The 14,437-nt window shown below is 43.9% G+C and overlaps 1 protein-coding gene across 1 annotated transcript in view; it reads right to left on the bottom strand.

The window, feature by feature from the left end:
* The window catches only part of ostn (osteocrin), a 96,301-nt gene that overhangs the window by 64,241 nt on the left and 17,623 nt on the right, over positions 1-14,437 (bottom strand). The window contains exons 2-3 of the mRNA XM_029121664.2: positions 4,413-4,511; positions 2,933-3,153 (exon numbers count right to left, since the gene is read on the bottom strand). Coding sequence (XP_028977497.2) covers positions 2,933-3,153; positions 4,413-4,511 — 320 coding nt within the window. The remainder of the gene's footprint in view (positions 1-2,932; positions 3,154-4,412; positions 4,512-14,437) is intronic.

Here is a 14,437-nt window from a genome sequence, read left to right as displayed (position 1 = left end):
GCTGAAGTAGCTTGTTGACTGTTGAGAATAAGGTATGTGAGTTCATATTAGAGCTACTGATAATGTTGCAGAAGTAGGAGGACCGAGCAGTACTGAGGGCATCTCTGTATGTAGAGAAGTGATGTTTGTATGCTTCGGTGTGAATAGTGAGCCCTGTTGATCTAGCCAGGCGTTCCAGGCGTCTGCCAACCTGCTTCAGAGAACGGAGCTCAGGAGTAAACCAGGGAGATGAGGTGGTGAATGAAACATGCTTAGCTCTAAGTGGTGCCAGAGTGTTAAGGGAGGAAGAGAGAGCGCTGTTGAACTGATTTGCCAGATCATCAGGGTTGTTGGGAGCATGTTCCAGGGGTAGTGCAGAGCAAATGGCAGTGGAGAGATGGAGAGGGTCGACAGCTTTGATATTACGGAAGGAGATTAGACGCTTATCAAAATTGTAGACCAGCACCAGGCTGGGAAGACTGGATCTACAATAGGTAAGCAGCTTGGTGTGAAGAAATCAACTGTGGGAGCAATTATAAGAAAATGGAAGACATACAAGACCACTGATAATCTCCCTCAATCCGGGGCTCCACACAAGATCTCATCCCGTTCACAAGAACGGTGAGCAAAAATCCCAGAACCACACGGGGGGACCTAGTGAATGACCTGCAGAGAGCTGGGACCAAAGTAACAAAGGCTACCATCAGTAACACACTACGCCGCCAGGGACTCAAATCCTGCAGTGCCAGACGTGTCCCCCTGCTTAAGCCAGTACATGTTCAGGCCTGTCTGAGGTTTGCAAGAGAGCATTTGGATGAGAGGAGAGGATTGGGAGAATGTCATATGGTCAGATGAAACCAAAATAGAACATTTTGGTCAAAACTTAACTTGTCGTGTTTGGAGGAGAAAGAATGCTGAGTTGCATCCAAAGAACACCATACCTACTGTGAAGCATGGGGGTGGAAACATCATGCTTTGGGGCTGTTTTTCTGCAAAGGGACCAGGACGACTGAAGGAAAGAATGAATGGGGCCATGTATCGTGAGATTTTGAGTGAAAACCTCCTTCCATCAGCAAGGGCATTGAAGATGAAACGTGGCTGGGTCTTTCAGCATGACAATGATCCCAAACACACCGCCCGGGCAACGAAGGAGTGGCTTCGTAAGAAGCATTTCAAGGTCCTGGAGTGGCCTAGCCAGTCACCAGATCTCAAACCCATAGAAAATCTTTGGAGGGAGTTGAAAGTCCGTGTTGCCCAGCGACAGCCCCAAAACATCCCTGCTCTAGAGGAGATCTGCATGGAGGAATGGGCCAAAATACCAGCAACAGTGTGTGAAAATCTTGTGAAGACTTACAGAAAACATTTGACCTCTGTCATTGCCAACAAAGGGTATATAACAAAGTATTGAGATTAACTTTTGTTATTAACCAAATACTTATTTTCCACCATAATTTACCAATAAATTCATTAAAAGTCCTACAATGTGATTTTCAGGTTAATTTTTTCTCATTTTGTCTCTCAAAGTTGAAGTGTACCTATGATGAAAATTACAGGCCTCTCTAATCTTTTTAAGTGGGAGAACTTGCACAACTGGTGGCTGACTAAATACTTTTTTGCCCCACTGTATGTGTCACCTTTTGTCTCTGTAACAAGGCCAAACATTCAAGGGTATGTAAACTTTTGATCAGGGCCATTTGGGTGATTTCTGCTATCATTATGATTTAAAAAGGAGCCAAACAACTATGTGATAATAATTGGCTTCATATGATCACTTAAAATGATCACTTAAATAAATAAAACTTTTTTTTACATGATCAGTCATATTTTCAAAATCAATGCCATTATTTCAAAATTTCTGCCAGGGTTTGCAAACTTATGAGCACAGCTGTATCTGGCTAGTATTGCAGAGATTGCCAGATTAACAGATACAGATCTTGATGAGGTTTTAGACAGAATTTGCAGGGACCATAAATTTGGTTGACAAGATACGAAATACTGGTCACTTTCATCCTACTATATATTATTTTTTCTAAATCAATTGGTGTTATATATTGGCCTAAGGAGTTGAAAGAAAACATTTACTGTATTAAGCCCATTCAAATGTGTAGTTTCTAGGAGGCTACACAATTAAAGAAGGGGTGCATATGGACCTAATACAGTAGGCTCAAGCATGCCTGTTGCTCATCAGTTAGGCAGCTTGCCTTGTCTTCCAACATTGACCACTGACAAACAGTAGAAACCTGTCCATAGATGATGACAATCTTTCAGTTGCACACTGCACTATTTTAGCCACACTTGCTTTGCCTCCATAAAGGGTGAATATAACGCAGCAAAACCATAGCCCAAATCAGGGAGAATAGAAAGGAAAAAGCATGACAGATTGTGTATGTCAGTGTGTAGTCTGCCTGCTACATGTAGGCCAATACATTTTTTGGAGGGGTGTCGGGAGTAATGTGTTGTTATGAATGTTAAATTCGATTATAACAGGGAAGTGGAGAACGTGACTTGAGTTGTGTGAGTTTTGTCCAGGCTACGCAACCTAACCCAACTACCTCTGTTAAACATCTTGCATCTATGTATTTTATCAGCAACTAAAAATCATTGCAGTCATATCTTTAGCTTTCTGGACGTTTTTAAACGGGTCTAAGACATAACATCTAAAGGCTTACGCCTAATATTGAGCTATAGAACAGTGTTGGCAGCTTGGCACAACCAAGACACACCCACTTCTCCAGTCCTCCACCAGATCATGTGGTTGCAGTGATGAAAGTAGCATAAGTGAAAACAGGCCACATGTTAACAATATTAATGTCACTTTATACATCCATCATTACATTTTGTGTTTATCAACATTAGTATGCATTAGATAACTTAACCTATGATAATTTAATAATAAGTAGGATTAAAATTACAGTGTGTCTTTCTTTCTCGCTAGCTCTAGGTTTGTACCTACTTCTGCTTGGAGCCCTTAGGATCCATGGTGCTGATGGAGAGGCGATCCAGTGGAATGTTGGACCCTGGAAAGCTTCTTTTCCTCTTGGTCTCAATTAAGTTGTTCTCTAGACGTACTAGGTGGTCAAGGAACAGCAACTTGGCTGTCAAGTCCCCTGCTGCCTTCTGCTCAGTGGACCGGGCATGCAGGGCTGATTCTTCCAGAACCACTGGTTTCAGGTACTGCAAAAACAAGGAAATGCTAGTGCGCTAAGAGGCAACATAGACATTGTCTGAATAATCCCACCTACCCCTGACAGTCCTTTGCAATGCCACATTTCACTCCTCTCATTTAAGTTTGGCTTACTCCCATCTCACAGCCAGACAAATGGCATTGGTTGTATGCTGTCCTTTTTAGATCAGAAGAATGGACAAGCATAACCCTCAGGTTTGCAGGTATAATGTTCTAAATAGGTGGTACAGGGTGCACTCGGTTCTTTCTCCTCTCCCTCTTCCCACCTTTCTCACCCCTCTCTCCCAACCCCCTCAACGTCTACTGCTATGTCCCCTAGACAGACATAGACAGAGACGAGATGGAAGGGCGGATGGACAGACCTAGCTAAGCAGACAGACAGAATGTTCCCATGTCATCCCTATTTTGTCCTTCACTGGGGGTGTTGTCTCTGCCTCCCCAGGGAACAGCACTGGGTGGTACTTTAAGCTTGACCCAGGCAACGCCACAGCGGTGATGACAACCCATCATCTTTGATAGTTCGTTCCACCTAATAAGATCATTCAGAGGAAATTTTCGGACCGCCCAATGAGAGCCAGAATCAACACATCCATTATTGGCTGTGCAGATAACTTCCCCACCTCCACTGGCTGGACTTTATCACTTGCAAGTGTGACCTCACCAGAGAGACAAAAAGCCCTCACTCATCCACTCACTAACTCACAGGCTCAATTATCCGTTCACTCACTCATCTGCTTACGCACCCACTCACTCATCCACTTACTCATCTACTCAATCATTCCCTCACTCATCCACTCATTTGCTGAGATGGTTGCTGGTTGCTTCCATCTACTTCTCCTTGGCCATAACCCTTCATTGTTGTTAGACCCAAAGAGTCTGGATAAGTATAAGCAGTGGACTAACCAAGTTCCTAACCAAGTTCAAACTGGAACAGCAAATGGGAATTGGGATTGAGCAAAAAATCTTAACAGATAACATATGTACTTACATACCTTTCAAAAAGCAAGGGCATTCGGGTTAACACCACAAAAACACTCACTCTTCTCCCTATCTTCGCATTTCAGCCAGTTCATTATATCAAGAGGTGGGAAAGTGGCGCACACCCCATCTTAAAAGGATTTGAACATAAGTGTAAACCAAACCAGCTCCAGGAGAGTTATAATGTAATCATATTTAGTGACAGGGTTCCCTGGTTACTGATATAGCAAACATATGTGACCAGGTGAACTGATGTAACACTCTATCTCACCTCTAGGTTCTCCTGGGTAAGGCGAAGGCTGTTAACATTACAGTGGAACAGAGTCACAGTCAGGAGACAGGTGAGAAGTATACAACTGCACCGCAACATCTGAAAAACAAATACAGGCACGCACATCAACATAGAATATTGCACACACAAACACATATATTAACATGTTAGCAGCACATTACATATGTAGTTTCCACATTCCACATTGACACATTAGGATCCACTAATTATGCAACTAGTGTTTGCCTGTGGCTGTAAATAGTAATGCAATAATAGTGTCAGTAGGGTGAGCGTGTGTGTGATTTTTGTGTGTATGTGTGTGGGTACTCCCAGATCTCCATGATGTCAGACGCAGACACACTGGGCGTTTTAGATCACTGCGATATAGAGCCCGATTGTTTACCTTTACCCAGATTCCATCTGTGAAAATACCGGGAGCTTGGACCAGCTCACTGCCCTGAGTGTGAGAATGGGGTGGATGTGGACTCCGACACACCTCATCACCTCCCTTTACGCAAACAAATGACCTCAGGATGTAACAGGCAGCCTAGCGTCCCCTAACCTTAGCCTGGATCCGGCATCAGGCTATTCTACCTCTGTCTGTCAGCTAAACGCTTTGGGAAGATCTTGCTGGGACAACAGAGGGGCATAGTTGCAAAATGTTAATTAGATTATTACAATTAGGCTGAATCTGTCAGCTTAAAGCTGAATTACAGCACAGGGAACATTCAAGTAAGCAAATCTATTTGAAATATATCTTCATGCAGCAATGTCAGTGTTCCAGTTTAGGGGTGACTATGCTTCTAGCAAAATAAACAAAATAAACTGAATCATAACTCAAAATCGATCGTGCAATTTTATTTTCTATAATTTTGGACTATCTTCAGTGGTCTTCAATGGTGGCCAAATCTTCAATGGTCTTGACTGCTGTGAACATGTTTTTCGCTGGTGGACAGATCATCACCAAATTGGGTATTGCAAAAGTATTAAGAGCCCTAACCAATACTATAATTTTATTTTAAATATATTATTTTAAATAACAAATAGTACATGGAAATGTTCTGTTGGATATTTTAGTTTCAAAGAATGATACTGAAAATCTATTTTTGTCACGATTTAGAGAACAGGATGCCAGGCGCAGAATGAAAGGACAACAAAAAGGGTTTAATAATGAAAGAGAAAAAAATTTGAGAAAATGGCAGGATCACAGGAACATGGCAGGCAGGCAGGAACACAGAACGAAGGCAGGCATGACACACACAATAACTCAACAAGGGCTGAAGAGAACTGGACAGATTAAATAGGGAGCTAATGAAACACAGTTAACAACAATAATGATGAAAGGACAGACTTCATTCAAGAATGAAGGATGAAAACCGGGCAGGACGCACATACCAGTTTATTTACTTAAACATGTTCTGAGGGCAGAAAGAAATTGATTGGTTCAGGAGAACACCCAATGGAGAGGAGGCAGTGCTCATGAACATTTCAAGCAAATGAATGGTATCTCAACCAAAATGTCACCACTGAATGTTAGCATTGTCTTATAATTTATCACATACTTCTTTATAACATAACAGCCAAACTTACTATTTCACAGACGTTAGCAGAATTGCAAGCTTCTTGATGTCATTTCTGTTCATGAGCACCGCCTGCTCTCCATTTCTTTTGGATGTTCGCCTGTTTCACTCATGTTTCTTTCTGCCCAACATGCTTGAGTAAGTAAAACTGGTATGTGCCCGCACAAAAATAGAACCTAACAATTATTGTATGTTGGCATTGGTTTTCTGTTGGAAAATATTGGTTAGAATTAAAAGATAAATAAATGTATGTATAAATAATAAATAATCAAATAATTGCCTGATTGTTTTCAAGTGCAAAAATAGCCTGTAACTGCATTGAAAATGTAATTTGAAAAGTGCTTAGGAAGAATTGGATGCTAGCAAATTGGCAATGAGAAAGATATTGCTGAAATTGTCATCCCAAATTAATTTTGAGTTATGATGATATTAAGGAAAAGTACACTGAACAAAATTATAAACGCAACACTTGTTTTTACCCCCATTTATCATGAGCTGAACTTGAAGATCTAAGACTTTCTCTATGTACACCAGGGGTGTCAAACTCGTGGCCCGCCGGCCAATTGTGGCCCGTGGGACGATAGTTTGTGGCCCCCACCTTAATATGAACGTTTAATGTTAGTGCGGCCCGCGAGTTTGATATGTATGGCACTTTACAGTGTTGTGTGCAGAGCTGAACGAACCTACCAATCGCGGTGGGGTATATGGCTCTCGGGGGCGGGACATTGGCCGGGCAGCCGTTTCTCAATGTCAAGGATCCTTCCTTGGTAGGACTAGTCCTTCCAAGTCAGGTCCTTCAGAGACTAGGCCAGGCTTCTCCTGAGCATTCGGAGAACACTTACAATGGAACAGGCTAGCAAGTGCATGTCATTGCATGCTTGTGTCATTGAAAATGTTTCGCCTTCTCTTCCGCGCTACATTTCAAAACACTGGACAAAATCGGGTTGGAACTGTAAACGGTGCTGTTCAATTTTTTGTTGCGATGGAGAAGGTGAATCAGCGTCAGTCTGCTTGCAGGAGGAGAATACTCTGACGACAACTTTGCCTGCAACGTGCGAAGGTAGGTAACGTTACCGACACTGATAAGCTATAATATAAGCAATAGTCGTTTTCTGTTATTAATCTCATGTCAATAAAGTAAAAACTTGTGGGAGTTAATGTTTATAGTTTTCATAACACTTTGCATTGCATTAATTAATCTTAACTACATTAAGCTTTCAGTTGCTAACCGTTTACATTAGCTGTAGTTTACTGCATGTATGTAACATTAGCTCATTGTCCAGTAGCTTCTAGCTTTCAGACAAATGAGGTGCAAACATGACATAAACAACTACAACAAGGTAAACACTACCTGCTAATAAAGGTTGCCACAGGCAGTATGATAAGCAGTAAAATGCAAGTGAGAAAGTTTAAGACACAGACAAACCAGTTAATTTAATGCATTTATTTTTAGAATGTCAATTTCAAATATAGCAAATAATCTATTCAACATCTTGGCTTCTGTCTCCCTGCTTGTCTTTGGCTTTCCCATCCTCAGTGACAGCCTACGTTTGTTCCTTAGTCCCTGTTAACCGACTGCAAACACAAGAAAAAGATGTTTACCGTTATGAATGCTATAACGAAAGGTTACAGAACAAAATTATACTTGTAACATGGGAAACTACACATACATTTTAGCTTTCATTTAACGTTGCTAGTGAAGTTAACATTGCTAGTGAAGTTAACAAGGTGCAGCGTTACCTACCATCCTGAAGCTACAACTGATAAACACATCATTTTCTAAATCTCTGCTAACGTGACGCATATACAGTAACGACTTATAAAAAGAGATGAAAATGCTACCGGACATTAAACTTTACTAACACAAATGGTAAAAAAGACAGCAACCTAGCTAACAGCCTAATGTTAAATGATAGGTTCAGTTAGCTAACGTTTGCTCTGGGTGTATCTACCTAATTATGATAGCTATTTGTACCAGCATTAAAGTGTTAAGCTTTACATTGATTTAACACATTAACGGTAACAAATGTACAGCAAAAACTAAAGATACTTACATTTAAATGATTATTTTAATGTCAGCGATGATGCTCCAACTCCCCCTTAGGTCCGCCATTTAATTTATTTTTACAAGCCGACAAAAGCCATGTGCATTATTTTGATTTGGGGCCGTGATTTTGGGCTGCGAAGTCGGCGTCTATGGGAAATTCTCCCAACGAAGGACTCAGTCCTTGGAGGAATTGGAACAGTCCTTCAATGGACTTCGATGACGTAGCATGCACCAAATTCTGGCTTCGGAGGATCCTTCCTTGACATTGAGAAAACATTTCGCAATGAGTGAAAGTTACAGCAGCGTTGCCATGGAGTGTTTTCTTCCGTGCCTGGCTGGCTGCCTCGTTTCTATTGGGCACACGCAGACATTCGTCCCAGCACGCTGCGTTCACAACACTTAAAAGTTGTTGCCCAGTGGGACATTATACGGGACAGTGCTCTGCTCTGCTCTGCTCTGCTCTGCTCCGCTCCGCTCCGCTCCGCCCCGCCCCGCCCCGCCCCGCCCCGCCCTGCCCTGCCGGAGGCAGAGAGTCAGAACAGTGAGAGAAGCAGAATCCCGTCATGATGGTGGAAAGAAAGAGAAGCGCTGTGTGGAGTTTTTATACTCCAGCTGATACAGACTCTGCCACATGTGATGTGTGCAAAAAGATTATTCGCCACTGTGGTAACACCACCAATTTGCACAAACATATTAAAGTTCACCTGAGAGAGAACTCCGAGCTTCAAACAAAGTTGAGGAAGGAGGAGGAGGGGGGAGAACCCCAAACCAGACACCCAACACAGAGACAGAGGTCACTGGCAGAGGCTTTTCAGCCAAAAAAATCTGCAGTATCCAGGTAATCTCCATCAAGTAATGTTGTTCACAGTGATCAGAGAGGCGATTTTAGCAGGCTGATAGTAACTATCATAAATTCAGCCTACAGACTTATTATCTTAATAATTTTGTTATTTCACCTAGATAATTCACAAAGAGCCATGGAGATCACAAAGAGCATTGCTGAGATGATTGTGAAGGATCTACTACCCCTCTCTGTGGTTGAACATAATGGTTTTAAAGGTGTAATAAATACGCTTGACTTCTGTTACAGGATTCCAAGTCGGAAATCTTTCATGGGAGAGAAAATACCTTCATTGTATGAAGAGTGTCGCTCAAAAGTAAAAAAAATTCTAGATGCTGCTAACAGTGCTGTATTGACCACTGATGTGGACATCAAGAGCCACAGAGGCTTATTTAACTGTCACTTGCCATATTATTGATGAAGACTGGCAAATGCAAACATATGTGCTAGAAACCAGTAGTTTCTCGGAAAAGTACAGTGCTGACAACATTTGCTCAGAATTGAAAAGAATCACCAACGAATGGGGCATAACTGCTAAAATTCAGGCTGTAGTCACAGATAATGGTGCTGTACACAAAACAGGTTGGGCTCATTATCCATGTTTTGCACACACCATCAATCTAGTTGTGAAAGACTCCATTAAGACCCTCCCTGAGCTTCTTGACATACAACAGAGATGCAGTGCTATTGTAGGTTTTTTTCATCACAGCACAAACGCAACAGAGAAGCTGGAAGAAATCCAGAAACAACTTAAGTTTCCAGAGCACAAACTCATACAATCAGTTGAAACACGCTGTGTTCCACATGTTTGAGAGACTACGTGAGCAAAAGGAAGCAGTAACCACTGTACTTTGCCTTCTTGGAAAGAGTTCACTGCTCTTGAGTGAGGAAGACTGGTCCATGGTTGGTCTCTCCCTTGATGCCTTGAGACCATTTGAAGAAGTAACAAGGGAGATATCATCAGAAAAACACGTGTCTGTTTCAAAGATGATCCCCCTGGTTACATTACCTTTGAGAGCAACTGCATTTCATGATGCCCAAGGCAGCAAGCTAGCTGCTGTGCTGTTAGCTCAGTGTCAGCAGCGTTTCAGGGGTATTGAAACCTTTCATGGTCTCAGTACCAGCACCTATCTGGACACAAGATTTAACTTTGGGTTCCGGGACATGGCAAATGTTGACACTAAAAAGAAATGCCTTGTTGCTGAAATGCAATCAGTGAGCCAGACCTCAGCCCATGCAGAATCAGCTCCTGAACCAAGCACAAGCTCCACCACCAGCACTGCCTCAGCAATGGTTCCTACAGCAACTTCAAACTACCTTGTAGGAGTTTCTCCATCCCCATCTGCAGCAAAAAGTGGGATATGGACAGAGTTTGACTCACAAATCCAGTCATTGCAGCAGCATCGCACAACTGGCACTGATGCTGTTATTGAAATGCGCCGGTACTCGGAAGAGAAAACAATTCCACGGGATGCAGACCCACTTCTTTGGTGGAAAATGCATGAGCCAACATTTCCCTCTCTGAGCAAGATTGCAAAGAAACAGCTGGGAGTAAGTGCAACATCTGTACCAGCAGAAAGGATTTACTCGAACGCGGGACAGTTAGTAACTCAGAGAAGAAGTGCAATAAAAGGGAAGAATGTAAACATGTTGCTGTTCCTGAACAAAAACCTTTAAATCTGAGCCAAAAGGGCACTTCAAGGGATACTTCCTTGGGGTTCAAAAAAAAGGTTACAAATGAGAGCCAATTGTAGTTTACACTTTATTTGCACTACAGACTTTATTTTTCACAAATATCTGTGTGCAGTGTATTTTTTGTATTGTTTCTGTATATGCCACTGATATGTGGACATCAAGAGCCACAGAGGCTTATTTAACACTTGCCATATTATTGATGAAGACTGGCAAATGCAAACATATGTGCTAGAAACCAGTAGTTTCTTAGGAAAGCACAGTGCTAACAACATTTGGTCAGAATTGAAAAGAATCACCAAATGTTTATATTGTTATTCATATTTATACATTGTGGCTTTTGTTTACTTATTTTGCACAACTGACTTTCTTTTTCACAGATATTTTTGGTTGAGTTGTTGACTTTGTTAATTTTTTGTTATATTATTTTACATTGTTGCATTGTTTAAAATTTAAAACATTTAAATTTGCCTAAAATCTTTGTCCTGTGTTTTATCATAATCATAATCAACTAACTAAAGGCAAAATCACAAAATTATTCAATGATCGTGACGTTACAAGTGAAAAGTATTGGTATCGGTTTGGCGATACTAGCCCTGTATTTACTTGGTATCAGATCGAAAAAGAAGTTACAAGGCCGGGGGCAACTTGTTAGTGCTGCCTATGACAACGTGAGAGCATTCTCCACAAAACTTGTGTTATGGAAAGCCCAGCTCTCTCAGACAAACCTTTGCCATTTCCCAGCATGCAAGGCACTCGTGGATGCAGGCACACCAGTCAGTGGTGAGAAGTAGGTTGATGTCATTTTGAAGCTACAGGAAGAATTTGATCACAGATTTGCAGACTTCAAGATGCACAGAGCCACATTTTTGCAGACCCTTCTCCTTTGATGTGCAAGATTCCCCTCCAAAAGGAGCTCATTGACATGCAGTGCAACTCTAAACTCAAAGCGAAGTTCAGGGAGGTGAGTGGAAAAGCAGGCAAGCTTGGGCAATTTTTGAGAGAATTGATCCCCAGTTTCCCTGAGCTTTCCCAAATGATCAAGCGGACCATGTGCCTTTTTGGGAGCACATACTTGTGCGAAAAGCTCTTCTCCACCTTGAACTTCAATAAGTCCAAGTACAGGTCCAGACTTACTGATGATCATCTTCAAGCCATACTGAGGGTCTCAACTGCTTCCTCTCTCAAGCCAAATGTGGCTCGGCTATACGAGAGGAAGCGCTGCCAGGTCTCTAGCAGCAAGGAGTAGGCAAGAGAAGCCATGTTTAGAAGAACAGTTCATGTTCTTCAATGTTCCATTCATGTTCAGGACAATTCGTGTTCAGAAGAAGGTTAAAGGTTAAAGAACTGTGAATACAGACATTTGAATATGAATACAGCAGATATAGAAGACTGAAGAAACCACATATGGTCACTGACTAGAGAAATCTAATTATTATTATTATTATTATTTTCATTATTATTATTATTATTATTATTTTCATTATTATTATTAGTTTATTTATTTATTATGATTGATTGATTGATTTATTTTCTTATTCATTCTTAATTTGTTTATTATTTTTTCATCTTATCTGTGTTAAAAAATGAAAATAAAGAGATTTGAGAAGATTTATATTTTCTTAACAAAGCATTTTTTGTGGAAAACCTGATGCGGCCCAGCCTCACCCAGACTCTGCCTCGCGCGGCCTCCAGGTAAATTGAGTTTGAGACCCCTGATGTACACAAAAGGCCTATTTCTCTCAAATATTGTTCAAGAACTGCCACCTTAACGTGGTGGAGGGGTTTGAGTACCCGAGTGACCCTAGGAGCTATGTTGTCTGGGGCTATATGCCCCTGGTAGGGTCTCCCAAGGCAAACAGGTCTTAGGCGACGGGTCAGACTAAGAGCGGTTCAAAAACCCCTTAATGATGATTAAAATTATGTGTACCGTGACGTCGCCCGGTATGGCGCAGCCGGGGCCCCACCCTGGAGCCAGGCCCGGGGTTGGGGCTCGTATGCGAGCGCCTGGTGGCCGGGCCTTCCCCCATGGGGCCCGGCCGGGCTCAGCCCGAACGGGCGACGTGGGGCCGCCCTCCCGTGCGCTCACCACCCACAGGAGGGACCATAAGGGGCCGGTGTGAAGAGGATCGGGCGGCAGTCGAAGGCAGGGGCCTAGACAACCCGATCTCTGGACACGGAAACTAGCTCTAGGGAGGTGGAATGTCACCTCGCTGGCGGGGAAGGAGCCTGAGTTAGTGCGTGAGGTTGAGAGGTTCCGATTAGAGGTAGTCGGGATCACCTCTACGCACGGCTTGGGCTCTGGAACCACACTCCTTGAGAGAGGATGGACTCTTCACCACTCTGGAGTTGCCCATGGTGAGAGGCGGCGGGCTGGTGTGGGTTTGCTTATAGCTCCCCAGCTCTGCCGCCATGTGTTGGAGTTTACCCCGGTGAACGAGAGGGTCGTTTCCCTGCGCCTACGGGTCGGGGATAGGTCTCTCACTGTTGTTTGTGCCTACGGGCCGAACGGCAGTGCAGAGTACCCAACCTTCTTGGAGTCTCTGGGAGGGGTGCTGGAAAGTGCTCCGACTGGGGACTCTATTGTTCTACTGGGGGACTTCAACGCCCACGTGGGCAACGACAGTGACACCTGGAGGGGCGTGATTGGGAGGAACGGCCCCCCCTGATCTGAACCCGAGTGGTGTTCAGTTATTGGACTTCTGTGTTAGTCACAGTCTGTCCATAACGAACACCATGTTCAAGCATAAGGGTGTCCATCAGTGCACGTGGCACCAGGACACCCTAGGCCGCAGGTCGATGATCGACTTTGTTGTCGTCTCATCTAACCTGCGGTCGTATGTCTTGGACACTCGGGTGAAGAGAGGGGCGGAGCTGTCAACTGATCACCACCTGGTGGTGAGTTGGATCCGATGGCGGGGGAAGAAGCTGGACAGACTCGGCAGGCCCAAGCGTACTGTAAGGGTCTGCTGGGAACGTCTGGCCGAGTCTCCTGTCAGAGAGATCTTCAACTCCCACCTCCGGCAGAGCTTCGACTGGATCCCGAGGGAGGCTGGAGATATTGAGTCCGAGTGGACCATGTTCTCCACCGCCATTGTCGAAGCGGCCGCTCGGAGCTGTGACCGTAAGGTCTCCGGTGCCTGTCGAGGCGGCAATGTCGTCCGGGCCGTGGAACACTGGACCAGCTCTATACCCTCTACAGGGTGTTGGAGGGTTCATGGGAGTTTGCCCAACCAATCCACATGTGTTATGTGGATTTGGAGAAGGCATTCGACTGTGTCCCTCGCAGCATCTTGTGGAGGGTGCTTGGGGAATATGGGGTCCTGGGTCCTTTGCTAAGGGCTGTCAGGTCCCTGTACAACCGAAGCAGGAGCTTGGTCCGCATTGCCGGCAGTAAGTCAGACTTGTTCCCAGTGCATGTTGGACTCCGGCAGGGCTGCCCTTTGTCACCGGTTCTGTTCGTAATTTTTATGGACAGAATTTCTAGGCGCAGCCAGGGGCCGGAGGGTGTCAGGTTTGGGGACCACACAATTTCGTCTCTGCTCTTTGCAGATGATGTTGTCGTGTTGGCCCCTTCTAACCAGGACCTTCAGCATGCGCTGGGACGGTTTGCAGCCGAGTGTGAAGCGGTGGGGATGAAAATCAGTACCTCCAAATCCGAGGCCATGGTCCTCAGTCGGAAAAGGGTGGCTTGCCCACTTCAGGTTGGTGGAGAGTGCCTGCCTCAAGTGGAGGAGTTTAAGTATCTAGGGGTCTTGTTCACGAGTGAGGGAAGGATGGAACGGGAGATTGACAGACGGATCGGTGCAGCTTCTGCAGTAATGCAGTCGATGTATCGGTCTGTCGTGGTGAAGAAAGAGCTGAG

Source organism: Esox lucius, chromosome 1, assembly GCF_011004845.1.
Source record: "Esox lucius isolate fEsoLuc1 chromosome 1, fEsoLuc1.pri, whole genome shotgun sequence".
Classification (NCBI taxonomy): Eukaryota; Metazoa; Chordata; class Actinopteri; order Esociformes; family Esocidae; genus Esox; species Esox lucius.
This window is presented reverse-complemented; position numbering and strand designations above follow the sequence as displayed.